This window comes from Doryrhamphus excisus, chromosome 10 (genome assembly GCF_030265055.1).
Source record: "Doryrhamphus excisus isolate RoL2022-K1 chromosome 10, RoL_Dexc_1.0, whole genome shotgun sequence".
In the NCBI taxonomy this organism is placed as follows: Eukaryota; Metazoa; Chordata; class Actinopteri; order Syngnathiformes; family Syngnathidae; genus Doryrhamphus; species Doryrhamphus excisus.
Genome location: NC_080475.1, coordinates 854,471 through 876,175, shown reverse-complemented (window position 1 = coordinate 876,175; position 21,705 = coordinate 854,471). Strand labels below are relative to the sequence as shown.

Sequence of the window (21,705 nt, the reverse complement as noted above, 5' to 3'; positions counted from 1 at the left end):
GACAGTTACTATGGTACCCATTATGTCATTGGATGGTCATATCACCTCCTACTTTGGTACGTGAAAAAAAAATAAAAAATTAAAAATTAAAAATAAAAAATAAAAGATTTAAAATAAAAAATAAAAAATAAAAAATAAAAAATAAAAAATAAAAAATAAAAAATAAAAAATAAAAAATAAAAAATAAAAAATAAAAAATAAAAAATAAAAAATAAAAAATAAAAAATAAAAAATACAAAATTAAAAATTAAAAATTAAAAATTAAAAATTAAAAATTAAAAATTAAAAATTAAAAATTAAAAATTAAAAATTAAAAATTAAAAATAAAAAATAAAAAATAAAAAATAAAAAATAAAAAATAAAAAATAAAAAATAAAAAATACAAAATACAAAATACAAAATACAAAATACAAAATACAAAATAAAAAATAAATTTAAAAATAAAAATTAAAAATTAAAAATTAAAAATTAAAAATTAAAAATTAAAAATTAAAAATTAAAAATTAAAAATTAAAAATTAAAAATTAAAAATTAAAAATTAAAAATTAAACTATATTAGGAAAGCAGGAAGTGAACAAATGTAACAGTTACCGATTGTAGATTCAGATTCAGTTGTAATCTGATGCATGTTCAAATGAAATAAAACCATTACCATTACCATAAATCAGATCCGATCATGATCCCATCTGTTGCAGTCTGAACGGTCAGGTCGCCCCCAGTACGACATTGAATGGCGTGCTTTACCTTGCGAGATGTTTAAGTTCTTCTTCCGAAATTCAAAATCATTTTAAAAAGTGTGAGCGGAGTTGTACTTATCATAAGCTATACATTCAATGATAGCTAAACTTAGTTGGTTGGCCAAACTTTGTCAAATCACTATCATTAGCGGACAACACACATAACTAGCATGAGTGCATGCGTGTGTTCCATCGTTGGTACTCAAAGCACAAAGAGGTGCAGGGCTCGACAATAACGGTGTACCGATGGCCCGGGGCAAGTTAAAACAAAATTCGGGCAAGTAAATCCAATCAGTGATATTCCCGTCGGGCAAGTGCACTTTGGCATGCCATACTGCCAAGAGTTTTTTTTTTAAAGCGGTTCTTGTTGGGTGTTGGTAAAACACGGTAATTTATAAAGCAATCCTTGCAAATCTTGAAATGGACCAATCAGAATCGTTTATTTAGACCGCGGTCCGTAATCCACAGTCCGTGTTTTACCCACACCCGTTGTTCGCGATAAACCAATCAGCGATCGTTTGACTACGAAAACATCCATCATGGCGGCGCTGCCAACATGGTCTAATTCTGAAGGAAACAGCAAAAAGTGATGAACCAGTGCCTCCTAAACAAGTATTTTATTAGCGGCAGCAAATCAAATGATGGCACAGGTGAGTGAATCACATTGCTGTGACAATTTGAAGTGGTCACAATGAAACACCACCCATTAGATCCAATACCAAGTGCTGATTTTGCACAAGCTACAAAATCTAGCGGTTCCATTTCTCTGTGTATTTTTCTCACCTTTGCTTCACAAATTATTGTTTGACCATTGAGCATTTTTCTGGATTAAAAACACTTTACTAGTACACAAATGTGTCTATTCAATAATGTTTCATTGTGGTGCACAACTTATAAATATCACTGCTTACTACGACTACCATGTGTAAGGTATTATGGTAGTACTCTCATTTTATCTTTATTTGAGATTCTCATGTGATGCCACAAAAAATGAGATGATATCATTATGGCAGTCTTTTCATTTTACATGGGGCAAGTTCGGGCAAGTAGTTCTCACCTTAAGGATTCCCTATGGGCAAGTCATTTTGGTTTTTAATGTAGAGCCCTGAGGTGGGACATCATTTGAGCAGCATGTTTGAATGTTGACGCCTTTTGACGGCAACCGGAGAAACCTGCTGCACTCCGCACTTAATAAAAGCTTTCGGATGACAATGATTTCAGTCCTGAACAAAAGAATTCACTGCTGGGCGAGCTGGTTATAGTACATTGTCTGTGCCATTGGCATGGCAATAAAAAGCTATGGGAAACCGGCAAACAGATTAGCATGCAAAATGCACAGTCCCTCAGATTTTGTGGCATAATACTGAATGATAAAAGAGAGGAAGATCTGTTTAGCTTTGTCCGAGTCCATCCCCAAGAGGATTAAGGCTCTGGCCACAATTTGGGCATGTTCGCTGCGAGGTGTTCATAATTACAATAATGGCTTTGTATTGATTTATTTTTTAAAACTGCACACTGACCAGTCGAAGTTCTATGTAAGGTTGCTGAAATGTGAGGCGTTTACTCACTTTTGTGAGATATGTCAAGGACATGTAATGGTAATTGTAATGGTAATGGTAATGGTTTTATTTCATTTGAACATGCATCAGATTACAATTGAGTGCATCCCATAATCAGTTCACAGTTCCACATGTCCAAAAGGAGTAGGAAGAAGCAAAGCTTATTAAATCCTACCCCTCCATCTGGTACTTTTACAATCAGTAACTGTTACATTTGTTCACTTCCTGCTTTCCTAATATAGTTCAAGTTTTTTTTTATGTTTTTTTTGTCCCGTATCGAAGTACAAGGTGACCATCCAATGACATAATGGGTACCATAGTAACTGTCAATATAGTAACTGTCAATATAGTATATATATATAATATTTTAATGATTAACCTGAGTTTTTGATACAAGAAATTATTAAATGAGTCACACATACGGTATTTCAGTGTGAAAGTATCAATATAGTGATATGTATAGCACATCATGACTGGTTCAAGACTCTCGTTTCATATTATCTATATACTTTATTGTATATAACTCTGGGAAAACTGTTGATTTTGTTAATACTTGGGTTGTTTATATTGTTTATTTTTCTATATTGTGTATTTTGTACTGCTTAACTGACTCTGTACTCTTGCTGCTGTGCAATACAAATTTCCCCACTGAGGGACGAATAAATGCATATTTTAATCTTAATCTTAATCTTAATCTTCATCCTTGTATTTAGCAAACATCAACTGCTTGTATTGTTTCTTGAATTGGCTCATCGTTGTGCATTGTTTGAGGGTCTTACTCAATCCATTCCATAGTTTGATTCCAACATACTGAAATGCTATGGCTATTTTACACTGAAGAACATCACAATCAATAGATACCATATTTTCCGGACTATAAGTTGCACTTTTTTTCATAGGTTGGCTGGTCCTGCGACTTATACTCCAGAGCGACTTATAAATGAATGATAAATGATGATTAGGCGAGCCTATTATAACTTTCAGTTAACGTTTATGTTCGCACGTGCCCAGAAGACATCTAAACATGCATTGATTACCCACAAAAAATGCAACTTATACTCCAGTGCGACTTATGTATGTTTTTTATACCTAATTATGCATCTTTGGCATTGTGCGACTTATACTCCAGAGCGACTTATACTCCAGAAAATACGGTAATTGTACCCACCCACATTCCACTCATTTGCATTCCATGGCTGTCAGTACTCACACACAAACATACCTGATGATTAGGCGAGCCCATTACAACTTTCAGCTAACATTTATGTTCGCACGTGCCCAGAAGACATCTAAACATGCAAAAATCATGAGAAGATGTGTTACAGGAAATAAAGAAAACTCCAGTAGACAAACCGTCGTCACATTAGAGGCATGCCTAGATTTTGTAGGGAGTACATACAGGCACATGGAGCTCATACGAACTACTGATCGATATTATGAGGTGTCGAGAGGACAGAAATTGGATAGAGCTGTTATCTCATTTTTTTACTGTAACATTCAATCCAGTTGTCAATCGGTTCATGTTTTATGTTTTGAAACATTTCACATCATTTAAGCTCCCTCTTTAAAAAAAATCGATTTTAACTTGAGCCAAAACTCACAGAATTATGCCGCTATTCTACATTGGAAAACTTTATCCACCATGTGCAAGCTAACCACTGGATTCCCCAGTTTCATGTATCAGTGGCGGAAACACAAAAAAAGGATTCCTTCCACTCAGGGTGAACTACCTGCAGCCTCAGGCTACGGCACACTCAAGATTTACGTGACACTTTTGACATCAAGCACCGTGAAGTAACGCAAAGTGAGTGTGAGTCACTTTTTTTTTGTTCTAAGAGACACACGAATGAATGAATGAATGCACCCATGGCAGCAGGCCAGGTCTTACTGAATAGAGAATATACCTGCACACTTTTAAGTGACTGATTCTGACTGCATATTATACTGACATGGCAACACATAAAAGCTGAAATCCGATTAGAATAAAAAAATAATAAATGTGGGTCAATGCTTCTGATCGCAACTGTGCACCACTGATATTTGCACATTTTCAGATTTTTAATAAACACCTTTTTGGGGGGAAGGGAAAAACGCACAAAAAACACAACAACATTTCTGGCAGGAAATACTGTCATTAAGAACTACTGGATAATCTTCACTCGCTAAATGTACTGCAAAAAAAGGTATGCTAGGACTACGTTATGCTAGCCATAGCATTTCAGTATGTGGAATCAAACTATGGAATGGATTGAGTAAGACCCTCAAACAATGCACAACGATGAGCCAATTCAAGAAACAATACAAGCAGTTGATGTTTGCTAAATACAAGGATGAAGAGTCTTGAACCAGTCATGATGTGCTAATTTTAATATATATATATATGTGTGTGTGTGTGTATATATGTGTGTGTGTGTGTGTGTGTGTATATATATATTAGATATTATATATATACATATACATATATAATATATAATATATATAATATAATATATATATTATTAATAATAATAATAATATATTATTCATTATTATTATTATAAAAAATATTTTCTCCCTTTTTGGGTGAGAGCTGATATTTTGCTGAAATTTACCTATGTTCTACTGCTAATTACTAGGACTGTCAAAGTTAACGTGTCAATGAGGATGTTTTAATCAATGTCAAAAAGTTCCTAAATTTATATCAATTATATATAAAATTATATATTAATTATATTACAATTATTATATATAATTATTATAACAATTCGTTATTATAATAATAATTTTTATAATTATAATTATTATTATTATAATAATTATAATAATATATTAATAATATAATAACAAGTATTATTATAATAATAATAATTATAATAACGAATTGTTATAATAATTATATATAATAATTTTAATATAATTAATATATAATTTGATATATTATAATTATATTAAAATTATTATATTATTATAACAATTCGTTATTATAATAGTAATTGTTATAATTATAATAATTACTATTATAATTAATTATAATAATATATTAATAATATAATAACAATAATTATTATAATAATAATTATTATAATAACGAATTGTTATAATAATTAGATATAATAATTTTAATATAATTAATATATAATTTGATATATAATATATTATAATTATATTTTTATAATTATATTATAATTATAATTATAATTATTATAATAACGAATTGTTATAATAATTATATATAATAATTTTAATATATAATTTGATATATAATTGATATACATTTAGGAACTTTTTGACATTATTTAAAACATCCTCATTAACGCGTTAACTTTGACAGTCCTAGTAATTAGCAGTAGAACATAGGTAAGTTTCAGCAAAATATCAGCTCTCACCCAAAAAGGGAGAAAATATATTTTTTTGCTTATTTCATTTTGTTGAGTGTTTAGCTGGGCTCTAGAGCCAGTCTTTGCATTTCCTAAAATGTCATTATTAAGAGACATTATTGAGTAATGAATGCACCTGCACAAGGTCCTTCCATCCTGGGCTGGCGTTACATGCTCTAATAGCAGAACAATTTTGCACATGTAGTGCATAATATAGATTTACTGTCGCGTTACTTCAAGATTTCTTTCAAATTGAACATCACAGTTAGGACCGTTGAAGTTCAAAAGCCTCCACAGTAAGCCAACCAGTACATCACAACCAAACTTGAAACAGATGGACAGACTTTGGCGCTGTTTCTTGCAGCGGCTAAATGCCAAAATGTCACAAGCTCAGCAGCAGCAGCAGCTGTGTTGTATTCTGAAGCAGGACTGAATCAGGACCGAAGCAGGGCCCTTCGCTGTTTGCCAGGAACAATACCAAATGTTTGCAAGAAAATTGAAAGTTGAGAACGGGCAATGTTGTGATTTAACGTGGTGACGTGAGTAGACGGTGGCCTTCGGGTGCCCACTTGTTATTTGTCAACCGTGGTTTTGTGTGGCCACTGGTGATGATTCACATGCTGTAGTGCAACATACTCTTTAGTCTTAACTGGAGTAGCTGAGACAGAAAAGGCCACCCAGTCAGCCAGACCAGCTTTTGCAATAAGAGGGTGCACTGGAGTTAAAATCAAATACACCAAAGACATTTTATTCTGGTGGATGGATAAATGCTGAGCTGTGCTGCTTTTGTTCCACACTTTTAAGGGACATGTGGGTACTGTGCCATAGCAGACAAAACACAACTCAAAACATTGGTTACAGCTGCACACTCATCAAACACAACACAACAAAATCTACTTAGTTTTCATTGAGACTGATACTTATTCATTTCACAATAGGTTTACTGCAGTGGTTTTGTGTGTATGTAGTGGTGTATGACTGCAAGGGATGTTACACTACTACTTATGCTACAAAATAGTATACAGTAGATGCCTGTTATTTGTGGGGGTTACTTTCCTAGACCACCCACGACTGGCGAATAAACACGAGTAATTCAAATGCCTGTTGCCTTGGTTATGCTGCTGCGTGGAGGCGCCACCGTACGCTACTCAGGCTCCCCCTCCAAGCTAAATGCATAGTATGGTAATGGTAATGGTTTTATTTCATTTGAGCATGCATCAGATTACAATTGAGTGCATCCCATAATCAGTTCACAGTTCCACATGTCCAAAAGGAGTAGGAAGAAGCAAAGTTATTAAATCCTACCCCTCCATCTGGTACTTTCACAATCAGTAACTGTTACATTTGTTCACTTCCTGCTTTCATAATATAGTTTAAGTTTTTTTTTTCAATTTTGTATTTTGTATTTTTTTATTTTTGTTTTTTTTTTGTTATTAGGATTAGGGTTAGGGTTAGGGTTTGTTTGAGGGTCTTACTCAATCCATTCCATAGTTTGATTCCACATACTGAAATGCTATGGCTTTTTAACGTAGTCCTAGCATAGAAGTGTTTCAAATGTACTTCTTCCCTGAGATCATATTTCTCCTCTCTTGTAGAGAAGTATTGGATGACATTTTTAGCTAATTGATTATTTTTAGCCTTATGCATTATTTTTAGCTGTTTGAAGATGAACTATATCAGCAAGTTGAAGTATTAGTGATTTTAGAAATAAGAAGTTAGTATGTTCTCTGTAGGCGGCATTATGAATTATCCTTACTGACCTTTTTTGCAGTACATTTAGCGAGTGAAGATTGCTTTTATAGTTATTAGCCCGTATTTCCACACAATAAGTAAGATATGGTAGAACCAGAGAGCAATAAAGAGTGTGGAGTGATTTCTGATTGAGAACAAATTTAGCTTTGTTCAATATTGAAATATTTCTGGCCACCTTATGTTGTATATTTGTAATATGAGGTTTCCAGCTCATATTTTCATCTATTGTGATTCCGAGAAATGTATTTTCCTTCACCCTTTCAATGTCTACACCGTCTATTTGTATTTGCTATTTGTATCCAGCATACATTTGACCTGAGTGAGAATAAGCGGCATAGAAAATGGATGAACTACAGCAAACAACAACAGTCGTATCAGAAATTCAACAAATGTGCTGCTCTTAATTTGAAGTTTCCATGCAAACATCTGCTCTGAACATGGAAAAAAGGGCTCTTAATGTAAACATTTTGTATTGTAATAAGTATTGCCAGATCTTGCAAAAGTATTGTGCTATCTAGCAAAAGTTCCTCTTTGTCTCCATAGCAATGCATTCTGATTTCAAGGTTTCTTTTTTGGGTTGAGTTTACATTTCACCGGTGAGCTGGAGCCTATCCCAGCTGACTTTGAATGACACAAACAACCATTGAGCGTCACGTTGACACCTACAGACAATTTAAAAGCATGATTGCTTAATTGGATACTACCTTTTCGAGTCCCTGATGATCCTGACATGAATGTAAACATACGGCTCATCATGCTCCTCTGCCTCCAGACAAACTTCCTCCCGTAATTACACACTCAGCTGTCTCTTAAATGTCTAACGGAGCACAGAATAAACACAGGGCCATAAAGAGTGCCAAAACAAAGCCCATTTGCAACACTCTGCTGCTATTGTATTCACCATGTTTTTCTATGGTGACACCACAGTGAGCGGCACACACATACACATTCCTCACCTGTCTTCCAGTGTGGCTTCGGAGCGCCTGCCGTCCACATTGTGAGATCACACTTCACACGCAGTCTGAACACATGCGCTCAACATGAGCCTTCTCATTGTTTTCCAGTTTGGAGTTGTCAAGGCTGTTTGAATCCAACTATCAATTGGGGAGCACGGGATCTAAGGGAAGCCAAAGGTACAAAATGAGCAATAAAGGTCAGCAAAGTGATCCGTTTATTGAAAAAAAAAATGTTACAGCTCCACTGTGACATCCTACGAATACAAACATGTTTTGTTCATACAAGCGCCGCTCGTATTTGTCTACACAACGCAGAGTCAAAATCTACGTGCCGCATTAATGCCCACTTACAAAAGAACACAACACCAAAAAGGCCTTTTGGATCTACTTGTGCAACTGAAGAGCTGCCTTCTAAACTACACTGCAAATTCCCAGCCTGCCCCCTAGTGGCAAATAATTAAGGGCTCACCGGGTCACTTTTCAACCAGCAAAACAGGAAAAAGACAATATAGAATGACAGGTGATGATGCCGCACATTCCTACAACATAACTGTGAAACTATTTTACCTTCAAGCTGTCATGGCGCCCTGAGGCAAAGAAAACAGGGGCTGTGAAAACCTTCCGCCCCAAAAGGAAAGCGACTCGGCAATAAACGTCACTTTCCGAGGCCCTCCAGCCCTGACACGAGTTTGAATTAGGACTTTTACATAAATAAAAATGTAATGCAACAGCATGGCAAACATTCTAATCCACATCCTACTATTATTAGAGTACAGTGCGATAAATATGATATGTGATATATTATGGTGATAGCTCAACTACATCAAATAGCGATATCATCAAAGTTTGATGTCACATGAGATGCAATGGAACCTCGGTTAGTGGTTACACTCTGGAGTTATTAATACTCTGCATGAGTACAACTAGGTCCTTCCTTTTGTCGTAGCTGAATAAAATCTTTTGTATATGATGTCATCAGAAGGTGACTCTCACGTTTTATACTTTTATAATTATAGTTCCACATTCATAAAACTATTCTAAATGGCAAAAAAATATGAATAAAGTGGATAATAAAGTGGATACTATGACGGATTATTAGGGTCATATTGAAAAAATAAACAGGGAAAAAAATGTGGATGAATTTAAAACATCTATAAACTATGACAATAAATTGCACATTTACGAGAAAAAAACTTTGATGTCATAAAAAAAAAATTATGTCATAGCCTGAAACAAAAAGGGGGGACTTATGTGACCTTCGGCCTTGGGCATGTGGAAGTGAGAAGGACCTGACATGCTAATCTAGTTGCGCGCAACTGTTTTGCTGCCACGTTATAAATAAAAGCAGAAAGTCATAATGTTACAAACTTAATTCGAAAAATGTTAACACAAAACATTTTTTATAGATTTACGTGCAGAAAACTATTTGAAATAGGACAACATTGAAAAAAATTATCTAAATTTTCAGAATAAATCGTAAATGTATTCCCTTTTTCTCATAAATGTATGACTTTTTTTCTTAAAGATTTACGAGTTTATTCTTAATTTTTTTCAAATATTCCATTGTATTTATATGCATTTTTTTCAATTCTGTTGTGTATTTAAGTACTTACTGCACCTTAAAGTCTGTTTACTGTGCTTTTTTATAGATATATATATATTCTACTTCTATGAAGTATGCTGGAACATGCAAATTTCTCCATAGGTAGATATGAAATAGGACCACATTGAAAAAAATTATCTAAGAATTTGAGAATAAATCGGAAATGTATTCCTTTTTTCTCATAAATGTATGACTTTTTTTCTTGAAGATTTACGAGTTTATTCTCAATTTTTTTTTCAAATATTCAATTGTAGTATTTATATGCATTGTTTTTCAATTCTGTTGCGTATTTAAGTACTTACTGCACCTTAAAGTCTGTTTACTGTGCTTTTTTATAGATATATATATATTCTACTTCTATGAAGTATGCTGGAACATGCAAATTTCCCCATAGGTAGTATTTACCTACCTACCTACTGTGCATCGTAAATTATTTTGTGCATCTAAACGTTATTGTAAAACTATAAAAACATGTTTTGTGTTAACATTGTTGCCATTTTGGAACAGATTCATTGGATTTACATTATTTCTTAAAATTGATTCGGTTAACGTCCATTTTGGTCATTAATTTCCAGAACAAATGAACGATGCTAACCAAGGTTCCACTGTTGTTCACCTTTTTATATTATGTTTATCTCCAAACCACCTTGCCAGCCTTTCAACACAACATGCATTAAAGACATAAAGGAATAAAGTGGTCAGGTCATAATTTACACAACTATCGCAATGTATCGTAGATGTTTTTTTTCACCAATTTATCGATTATCACACGTGATGATAAAACAGACTTTGAAATGTTCCCTTGACATGCTTCCTAGATTATTTCCTTCACGAAAAGACATACAACGATAAGGTGAAAAGATAATTAAATGTGCATTTTTGTAAATATTTTTTGGAATGTATGATAGATGATTTTTATCTTCGCTATTGATATTGTTGGCGACATACGGTAATAATACTGTGTTAGCTGTGAGCCATGCTGAAGCCTTGAATAAAGTTGGAAGTTATAAAGTGTGAACACATTTTTGTCAGGTCACATAAAGGAAATATGACAAACGGGGGACTCTACGATGGAACAAATCCACATATGGCTCACTCTGACCTGGTTTGAACCTCCTCCTACTATCGTATCCTACAAGGACGCAGTCAGCTAAGCTATCAAGTAAATACACTTGTTTTGGACAATGGTGCCATGATGCATAACATGCAGTACAGATGACAAAAACACACAAATATTTACAGATTTCACAACTCCACCAAAACTAGCTGCACTTTGACCTTCAATGCTATACGTCTAGTCATCCAACTAAAAACAGTGGTTCCCAACCACTGTGTTAAGTAGAGCTAAAGGCTCGTACACAGATATTGAAAAGGTTGGGAACCACTGATGGGACCTGCCACTTCACTCCAAGTCAATGATGGCTGTCCAGCTGATTTGTTCACAGATTTGAGGACCTGTTTGCATAAAATGTGAGCAGGAAATGAAAGACGGCAGCTGACCTGACTCTATGGCTTGTGGTTCTGTAAAAAAAGATGTAAATGAATATTGTGCTTTTACTAAACTCTATAGAGAAGTACCAAACCCAGAAGGAGCTCCTATTTGTCCTCTAAAGTAAAACGGGTACCCTCACGGTAGTGGGATAAACCCGACGTCAGGCGTCCCGCCGACAATCAACGGTGCGCGACCGAGTGAGGGCGAAGGTGACGCTAAACGGAACGCCGGGTTGATCGAGTGCATCGACTCGCTCACAGCGCTCCCGGTCAACAGAGAGCAAGGTTCAACCGGGGGCTTTCGTGAGCAACCCAACGTGAGTGACGACTCAGGGGCGGCTGCTGCAGAGTTGGAAACCTCCAGACCCAGTGGGGTAGTTTTGGGGGTGCCGGGAAGGCAGAGGCCGTGAAAATCAGAGGAGTGGAGCATCCTCTCGAGTACATCCTTGGTGCTCTGTGTGCACTGTGTAAAGAAAAGGAGAAGAGTTAGAAGCGGGGAAAGCTGTTACAGAAAAAAAGGTTAGTTTGTAAAGCAACAGAATTATTATGAAGGAGGTGAGCACACTCATAAAAGGATTGGTATTAAAACAGTCAATCGAAACGCACAGAAAAAGGTTCAATGCTGACAGTGCACACAGAAGGCAACCATACGGAAGAAGGTGAAGATGAATGTGAATCCTCCCAAAACTGGCTCTGAAGGAATTGTGTATGTCGACTTGCATTACCGTGCATGCACAGTAAACATGAAAGATGTTTTATCCAATACTGATGATATCAAGGAGTGAAACGGGAACCCGTTTCAAATGGTACTGAAGCATGCACACTCACACGTTCAGACATCCAAGACAAACGCCATCACAAGATCAGACCCAAAAGTCCCCTCGATTTGCACAAAACAAAAAACACAAGGTGCTCCAAAGACTGAAGCACACATCATGGAAGAAACAAGATGTTGTGGAGAAGTTGTGATAGGCTTCCCACTCCACCTCTTACCATCCGGTTTGCATGCAGCCGTGCTTTTTTCAGGCTGTGCAGGATAAAGAAAAATCCTGACAGTTCTCCTCCTGGCGGGGTGGAATGGATACAGCACAACACTGAGCATTAAAAGGTACAGTACTGTTATATATGGTATATACTGTATACACACACACACAAACACACAGGGTACATTCAATGACAGTGGGCGTGATGTATGGTTTTAGATATAATACTGTATATGGAAAAATATATTGCATCTATAACAGCCTCCATCTTCTGGGGCCTTCTTTTCCATACGCGCTCTACACTATTAGTTATAGGGGTGTGTCCAAAGTGTGACCCGAGGGCCCTCACCACTTTATAAAAATACAACTACACATGAAAACAAAAAAATAACAGCGAAAATTGAAAATTCATTTTCTATACTGCTTATCCTCATTAGAGTCACGGTTATACTGGAGCCTATCCCAGCTGTCTGTGGCCGAGAGTCGGAGTCCACCCTGGACTGGTCGCCAGCCAATCACAGGGCACATATAGACAAACAACCATTCACACTCACTTTCATACCTATGGACAATTTGGAGTCGGCAATTAACCTAGCATGTTTTTGGAATGTGGGAGGAAACCGGAATACCCGGAGAAAACCCACGCATGTACACGGAGAACATGTAAACTCCACACAGAGGTGGCCGAGGGCGGAATCGACCTCGGGTGTCCTAGCTGTATAGCCTGCGCGCTAAGGAGGAAAACAGGAAAATACATCGACATACTGTACATGACTGTACATATACTGTGAAATATATTCTAACAAGGATACAAAAACGCTACAGTACAGCATAATGTGTGACTAACTTAATAATTTGTACCATTCACACTCACATTCATCCCAATGGACAATTTGGAGTCGCCAATTAACCTAGCATGTTTTTGGAATGTGGGAGGAAACCGGAGTACCTGGAGAAAACCCATGCATGAGCGGGGAGAACATGCAAACTCCACACAGAGTTGGCCGAGGGTGGAATCGAACTCGTGTCTCCTAGCAGTATAGCCTGCGCGCTAAGGAGGAAAACGGGATGTTGAAATATAAAATATATTCTGAAAATGGGAAATTCTATGAAAATGGGAAATATATTCTAACAAGGATACAAAAACGCTACAGTACAGGATAATGTGTGACTAACTTAATAATTTGTACCATTCCCACTCACATTCATACCAATGGACAATTTGGAGTGGCCAATGACCCTAGCATACATGGTATATCGGAATAAGAAAGTTAAATTATTATGGGAATAAAGTCACAATATTACAAGAGAAAAGGTTCATACTACACTTTGTTACCGATAACGCCAAATTGAGATGCAGGCTGTTTGTTTTTTTGATTCACATTTTCTGTATGTGGCCCTAAGTGGCAAAAGTTTGGCCACCCCCAATTTAGTGCATCAGGTACACAAGGAATACAAGAATAAAAATAAAACTTACATCACAGACCCAGTTGCCAAAATAGAAAAATAATGTTTATTTACATAATAAAACACTTGCACCTGTGTTTGAAGTCAAAAGGCACACAACACACAAAATATAATGCACAACAGAGCAGCAAATGAGCAATAAAAGTGCAGATGTATTTGTATGTACTGCAATCTATGCAACGCATTAGCAAGGAGGTAGGCCAAACGACATGTTGACTCCCTAAAGAGCCAAACAATGTGTCAATTAGCAAATAAAAGAAATGTGACTGTTGCCAGACGTGGTGTGTTTGTAGCGGTCTGACCAGCTGAACAACTGAGACATCAAACACACAATCTGCCCTGGTGAATTTGGACTCTCTCTCTGAGAGTCCTCTGAGCCAAGTCACGCCAGACATGTGACTTCCAAGCAACCAAGCAAAAGAAAACAAAAAACAAAAGGCATTTATTTTTTCGCATTTTGCATAGAAACCAATGGAAAAATCCAGTTGCAAGATATTAGAAGAAAATTGTGCAAATGTTTGTACTGGTTACTAGGAAATAAAGTCTTTTCTTGGCTTCACTCCATCATCTAAGCATAAGGAATGATTATTAATTATACTAAATAACGTTTTTCACGATTTTATGACAGTAAAATGATGAAAAACCTCCTTCCTCCCAGACATGACCTCAATGACCCACTCCGTGTACACACCCAGCAATTCACGGAAGAGAGAGTTGTAAAAAAAAAAAAAAAGTAGAGAAAAAAGCAGCCTCGGCTACACATTTTAAAATAATAAATGGAGCCTCCTATCCCTCAGGAGCAGTAAGTTTAATGATCTATATTTCCAACAACTAAGACTCACCTAGCATGATGTTCAAACATGGGTGTAGCCATGCTAGGGTTTAGGTTCATGTCCTCCTGTCCCACTCCTTAATGTTACGTCAGATGTCATATATCATACGCTATTATGTATTATTGGTGCAGAGTTACAGTGTAAATGTAAGAAGGGGATAACGTGTACAGTAGTGCTTCTTGGACCCATACACATTGTCGCAAACAGGCGTGTGCTTAACGTGTTCCCAGTAGGACTTACTATAAACACTTCTGTCGAAATGCAATACACTTTAAAATAACATATGGCATATTTAAAATATGACAAGTCTCGAGACACTCAAAACTGATGCATTTAGGGGCCTGTGGGTATTTTGACATTTGTTATTGTCTAAATTTCAACTATTTCCATACTTTGTTTTTTTTCAAATTGCACTTAATTCACCTTCACACTGGTTTTAATTGTTGATTCGTCTATTGTTTCTACTGAAGGTGAAGCAGGGGTTTTATTCACTAGCATTGGTGGGGTTTTTAATTATCTATCAAAGGTGTACCATTTTTATTCACTTTTACTCCTGCCTGACTGGAGATGTAGAGAATGAAGCACACACACACACACACACACACATGGGGAGACACAATGCAAAGACACACAGGGGGAACTGGGGGGGACCACAGTTTGGTTCACCCTACCATGTGTGCATCATTCTTGGCTGCAAAGGAAGGCAGCTCGATCTCGGAGGCAGAAGCAGCCGGGACGGATTCCTCAGGTGGCAGGAAGCCTCTCCTGTCAATCAGACTGCAGGAGACAAGACATTATGATGTCAATGTACTTCTTCACCGAGTTACACAACATCATACAAATGTTACGAGTTGGTTGTTTTACCCACCTTGGAGGCATGGGTCCACATAAGGTCACGCAGCAGTTGGCAAGAATGCTGTTGTAGGTGTACGGGTTCCCGGACTCCTCTGCACCTCTTTTACTTGACCACGAGCCCTTAATCTATGAAGTGAACATAAAAAAATGACATTTATTATTGTATCACTTCTACTAAACACAGGAAAATTGACACGATGGACAGTAGTGTGGAAAATGTTTTATATCAAACAAATGTAACGATATTAGTTACACCACAACAGAGAAAAAATCCAAACCTACAAAGCCTGGTGAGGAAAGGGGATTGTCCTTTTTACAAAAAAAACAAAAACAAAACAAAACCTAAAAACCGGTTGGGCCACCTTTAGCAGCAACAAGTGTTTGCGAAACCTAGCAATGGGAGGAATTCTGGCCCACTCGTCTTTGCAGAATTGTTGTCATTCAGCCACATTGGAGGCTTTTCCAACATGGATGCCAAAGCATCTGAAGGTATTTGCTAAATTTTGCTAGCTAAAGAGAAAAGCTAAAACAAACACAGTCTCACAAATATAAACATAAGATACTTATACACACAAAAACGGACTAACGTGACAACTGACAACTGTTAAGGTGGAGAAATCGGGTACGCATATGACAGTTTGATTTGCAACAAAGAAAAAGCAGAATGTTCCAGACGCCTTGATGCCCCTGCGAACAAACGAAAGCAGAAACACCATAAAAGAAGCGGTTCAAGTAAGGGCAGTGGCGAAAGCTGATTGGTCCAGGACTCCAGCCTCTTGCACAATTTTGAGTGTATAAAAGGCCGGGGAGGGAAAGGAAGGGTGCTTTTTTGCAGCTGTGCTGTAATAAAGACGCGTTTACTTGTAGGCATACAGGGACTGCAGATAAGCCCGGATGTCTGTATTAGGTATTGTGTTTAAGAATAAATAATCTGGTTCTCATTTTTATGATTTGGTTCTTTAGGAGTCCCTTATCCTCTATTCGAAACCCACTTAGAGTCCTCAGGGGGAGGATTTCTACACATCTCAATAGGATTCAGGTCATTAAGCCATTCAGAGGTGGACCTGCTGGTGTGTTTTGGATCATTGTGCAGCGGTAAAACCCAGGTTGGTTCCAACTTGAGGTCATGAACAGATGGCTGGACATTAGATTTTGTGGTAGACAGCAGAATTAATGGTTCCATTTGTCACAGCAAAACTTCACACTACCACCACCATATTTTATTGTTGGTGGGATGTTGTTTTTCTGAAATGCGGTGTTACTTTTACGCTATATGTAATGGTACACACACCTTCCAAAAAGTTCAACTTTTGCCTCATCAGACCACAGAGTATTTTACCAAATGTCTTGGCGATCATCAAGATGTTTTCTGACAAAATAAAGACAAGCCTTAATGTGCTTTTTGTCTTGGAACTCTGCCATGAGTGCCGACCTTAACTGGTGAGGCAGTTCTTTGGACGATTTTGTGGGGTCTTTTGTGACCTCTTGGATGAGTCGCTGTGCTGTTGGGGTCATTTCGGTTGGCCGATCACTCCTGGGAAGGTTCACCACTGTTCAATATTTTCGCCATTTGTGGATAATGGCTCTCACTGTGGTTTGCTGGAGTACCAAAGCTTTAGAAATATATAATCTTTTCCAAACTGATAGATCTCAATTCATCTCAGTTATGTTTTAACACATAACACGTTTTTAACACAGGGCCCTGGTTTGGATTTTTTCTCCCTTAATAGTAAAACGTTCAGTTGTGTTGCCATTGACTAGTATTTAAATTTGTTTGGTGGTCTGAAACATGCCAAAATGAGAAATACACCACTGTATATGGGGTTCAGATTACTTACATCCTCGTTTGTAGTGAGATTGGAGGCTACAAGGTAGGTATGGAAGCCTGAGAGTCCCAGAATAGACCAGATGGAGAAGAAACAAATGACCAGCTCCACCACAGTGCACGAGGACAGTCAAGAAATAAACACAAACCAACAGATCACAAAATGAGGTACACTTGCAAGCAGTAATATTTAAAAATTAGCACAAATCTTATTATTATATAGGTGTGGGTATTATTGTGGATGCAGTTTGCTGGTAGATATTGTTTTTTTGTAGCGAGCAAGACAGAAAAACTACATTAAACCTAGCTACAGAATACAACAGAACGACAACAACAATTCTCTAGTAGCCATGTTGTGACACATGGTAACTGTCTGCACAACATTATGCCGTTGGGTATTTGTGGCTTTGTAGCATCATAGTGCTCACAAGTGCTAGCGTCTATGAGGAGAAGAATGTTCTGAACGTCTGTTTCCATACCAGTGTCTGTCTGGAAGCGACTTGAGCCGTAGCAGAGTTTGTTTTATGGACCGGAGTTGATCAATTTTGTTGACATTGTGTTCTTCTTCAGAACGCAAACTAGTTGAGCCTGAATCAACAGTGAGAATTCTGCCACTTGCAGCCAGGTAGTGCACTCAATTGCTTGAAAGGAATCAATTCCACATATGTTACCGATCAATTACTCCACATATCATTCCTTAAAACCTTCACATCTGATGCTAAGAAGAGAACGGAAGTATGTTTGATGACGTCAATACAAAGCCATCTGCCCTGGAGGCATTACGTTGCAGAGTGCTAACACTGATCCTATTAAGCGCTGGCTTAGACGGGAAAATACCTCCACAACTGTGTATTATTTCTTGCCACACCATGAAAAGATTGCACCCATTTCCAAAATACTTTGACTTGGCACATGAAAAGGATATCTGGCAGGGCTTTCCTGGATGAATTGGATGAGGCTTTGACCCGATTGAGAACCTGGACATAGAGACACACACACACATCAGAGTTGTTTTTTTTTTTTTAATACCACTCCATGGCTCTAATAACGAGTGAGCAGAATGAACTTACGCAGGGTAATATGTGCAATGACACAGCCAAATATGAAGGACGTCAGGAACGAGAGAGAGATGATGAAACTGTAGAAAAAGCGGTAATTGCGCTTGCCTACGCAGTTGCCCACCCATGGGCAGTGATGGTCGAACCTCTCTGAAAACAAAAATGTACAAATATATTGTAGTTATACAGTAGGATGACAGTAAGACTAAAAACCACTGCTGAAACCACTGATACCACTGCTTTTTGTTCTGGAGGGAGTACAGACGAATCATTACAAAGGTCAGAGAAGAAATGGTCACACTAAAAAGATGCTTTGATGATAATAGATTGTCCTTGAACTTAAGTAAAACTAAAATCATGCTGTTTGGTACAAATAGACGGTGTAGACATTGAAAGGGTGAAGGTAAATACATTTCTGAGGATCACAATAGATGAAAATATGAGCTGGAAACCTCATATTACAAATATACAACATAAGGTGGCCAGAAATATTTCAATATTGAACAAAGCTAAATTTGTTCTCAATCAGAAATCACTCCACACTCTTTATTGCTCTCTGGTTCTACCATATCTTACTTATTGTGTGGAAATATGGGCTAATAACTATAAAAGCAATCTTCACTCGCTAAATGTACTGCAAAAAAAGGTCAGTAAGGATAATTCATAATGCCGCCTACAGAGAACATACTAACTCCTTATTTCTAAAATCACAAATACTTCAACTTGCTGATATAGTTCATCTTCAAACAGCTAAAATAATGCATAAGGCTAAAAATAACCAATTAGCTAAAAATGTCATCCAATACTTCTCTACAAGAGAGGAGAAATATGATCTCAGGGAAGAAGTACATTTGAAACACTTCTATGCTAGGACTACGTTATGCTAGCCATAGCATTTCAGTATGTGGAATCAAACTATGGAATGGATTGAGTAAGACCCTCAAACAATGCACAACGATGAGCCAATTCAAGAAACAATACAAGCAGTTGATGTTTGCTAAATACAAGGATGAAGAGTCTTGAACCAGTCATGATGTGCTATACATATCACTATATTGACACTTACTATGGTACCCATTATGTCATTGGATGCTCATATTACCTCGTACTTCGGTATGAGACAAAAAATTACAAAATTAAAAAAAAAATACTTAAACTCCATAATGGAAAACAGGAAGTGAACAAATGTAACAGTTACTGATTGAAGTACCAGATGGAGGGGTAGGATTTAATAAGCTTTGCTTCTTCCTACTCCTTTTGGACATGTGGAACTGTGAACTGATTATGGGATGCATTCAATTGTAATCTGATGCATGTTCAAATGAAATAAAATCATTACCATTACTAAAAACATTTAAGAAAAACAAAACACATGTTAGAGGGTCTGGGTTTATCCAAGCATCAGAGTCCATTTTATGACAATAACAGTGTTTAAAGTGCTAATAGTGCTAAAAGACTTAACAATTGAGAGTAGAATACAGTGGGACCCTCCATAGTCAAATGCGATCTGTTCTGGGATGATAGCAAACCTCCAATTATTCTCATTCATTTTCTACCGCTTATCCTCACGACGGTCACGGGGGTGCTGGAGCCTATCCCACGACACTATTTTTCATTTGAATCAATTATAACTGAATTAATCAGTTCCTGTGGGTATCATTAAATAAGTCCTACTTAAACTTAAAGAGTCATGCAATGAATGCTAAATAAATACAAATAAATAAAATAAATACGGACGCATAAATGTGCATGTACAAGAGATGAGAGGGCAGGGTGGATTGCCAAAGGCAACTGACATCAGGCATCCTGCTTTTTTTAACACTGTTGACATTATATTACATGTAAAAACAACTTGTTATCATTAGTATCACTGGTAGCCTTCTGCGGTGGAATCGCTACAAACACTATTTGTGTTGGGCTCCAAATCGTGCGACTCTCGGGGCATTCAACTTTGGAAGTTTTCACTGTACTCTAAATAGCAACTTCACCGCCACATCCTTACCCACACAGTTGTCACAAAGGCTGCAGTGTGAGGTCCGAGGAGGGCGGAACATTTTGCAAGTAAAGCAGTACTTGAGCTTGACCACTTGCTGGTTGATGAGGATCTCCTTAGTTCGTGGAGGAGGGCGATACGTGGAGGATCCTGAGGTATCTTCAAAGACAAAACAACGTGATGACATAAATGCGCCAAAACCCAATAGTGAGGCTCGAATAATCTGCTTAGGTTTTGGACTGCGGTTAAATCAAGTCCCACATACACACACACCCCATATGGCAAAGCTCTTTTACCCCATCTGTCCCATAATGAGTGTTGAGCTGCATCTTTCTTACCAATCTGCTTCTCAATGTCTGCAGCTTCTTCTGGGGTGGCCCTGGGTAGGATACCTGGGTCTGTGAAGCTGGTTCTCAGCAAAGAGAGGACCACAAAAACAAAAAGCACCCCTCCAATCACTGGTATGAAGACGGTTAGATGCTCCACCAGAAATGGGCAACTAGAAAAAGAGAGCATGTTTATGTTATTTTTGCAGTGGTGTCTATCTATACATTACAAATAAACGTTGTAGTACCACTTACTCGAAAGCAAAGAAAAGGCCACATGTGATAACGATAAGAGCCAGGGTCAGAGGGAGAACGCCGCTCTGTCTGGCTAAGATGATCCGCCCGTCGCAGAAAAATCGGTTCTTTCCAGGGAACACTTCCCATTTTCTTCGCAGACGTTCCGCTTTCTTGTCGGTGTGGTTCTGTGCCGAAGCGGGCGATACCGACAGAGCCAGAGGGTCGATCTGCTGATAATCACAGTTCCTCATCCTGTCAGCAGAACCACCACGGTTCGGAGGTATTAAAAGGCACGAGCTATATTTTCACAGGGGCTTTCAAAAGAAAAAGACCCGGGTTTTGAGTCATTGCAAGAGGCTGACAGGGTTAGCGTCCCCCGATGTCTCCCATCCGAGATGCTAACATTGGCTAGCTAGCGGTCCAACACAGATATTCTCCTTCGTAGTTGACTATTATGATGTGACTCTTCTTCCCAGTCAAAGTGTCCATTATCATATCCGGACGCTACACCACAACCCGGAAAATATTTAATACATACTTGGAAAAAATACAAATCAAACAAAAAGTCCGAGTTGAGCCGAAAACAGCGTCGCTTTCAGTTTAATGCGGCAGTTCCTTATCGCTTCCCGTCCTCCAGTGACGTCAAATGTTGGTGACGTCACCACAGATTTGTA

At 37.5% G+C, this 21,705-nt stretch overlaps 1 protein-coding gene across 3 annotated transcripts; it reads right to left on the bottom strand.

The window, feature by feature from the left end:
* Positions 1–5,629: 5,629 nt before the first annotated feature.
* zdhhc18a (zinc finger DHHC-type palmitoyltransferase 18a) lies at positions 5,630–21,688 on the bottom strand. 3 transcript variants are annotated; one of them, XM_058084699.1, is made up of 10 exons: positions 21,050–21,685; positions 20,807–20,967; positions 20,478–20,627; positions 18,488–18,625; positions 18,343–18,394; positions 17,431–17,533; positions 15,606–15,718; positions 15,409–15,514; positions 12,448–12,518; positions 11,768–11,917 (listed from the first exon to the last, which is right to left on the bottom strand). In XM_058084699.1, the coding sequence occupies exons 1-9, from the start codon at positions 21,280–21,282 to the stop codon at positions 12,477–12,479; spliced, it is 1,098 nt and encodes a 365-aa protein (XP_057940682.1). In that variant the 5' UTR covers positions 21,283–21,685; the 3' UTR covers positions 11,768–11,917; positions 12,448–12,476. The 3 variants fall into 3 exon arrangements, with proteins under 3 accessions (XP_057940681.1, XP_057940680.1, XP_057940682.1); XM_058084698.1 differs by lacking the exons at positions 11,768–11,917; positions 12,448–12,518 and adding an exon at positions 5,630–8,521 and having other exon boundaries at positions 21,050–21,687; XM_058084697.1 differs by lacking the exon at positions 12,448–12,518 and having other exon boundaries at positions 8,538–11,917; positions 21,050–21,688.
* Positions 21,689–21,705: the final 17 nt, after the last annotated feature.

What these genes read in the sequence shown, in the direction of transcription:
- zdhhc18a (XM_058084697.1), bottom strand. Translation starts at nt 21,282, where the DNA reads ATGAGGAACTGTGATTATCAGCAGATCGACCCTCTGGCTCTGTCGGTA. An exon ending in GGCCTTTTCTTTGCTTTCGA is followed by an intron (nt 20,968 to 21,049) that starts GTAAGTGGTACT and finishes CTCTTTTTCTAG; the next exon opens with TTGCCCATTTCTGGTGGAGC. An exon ending in AGACATTGAGAAGCAGATTG is followed by an intron (nt 20,628 to 20,806) that starts GTAAGAAAGATG and finishes TTGTCTTTGAAG; the next exon opens with ATACCTCAGGATCCTCCACG.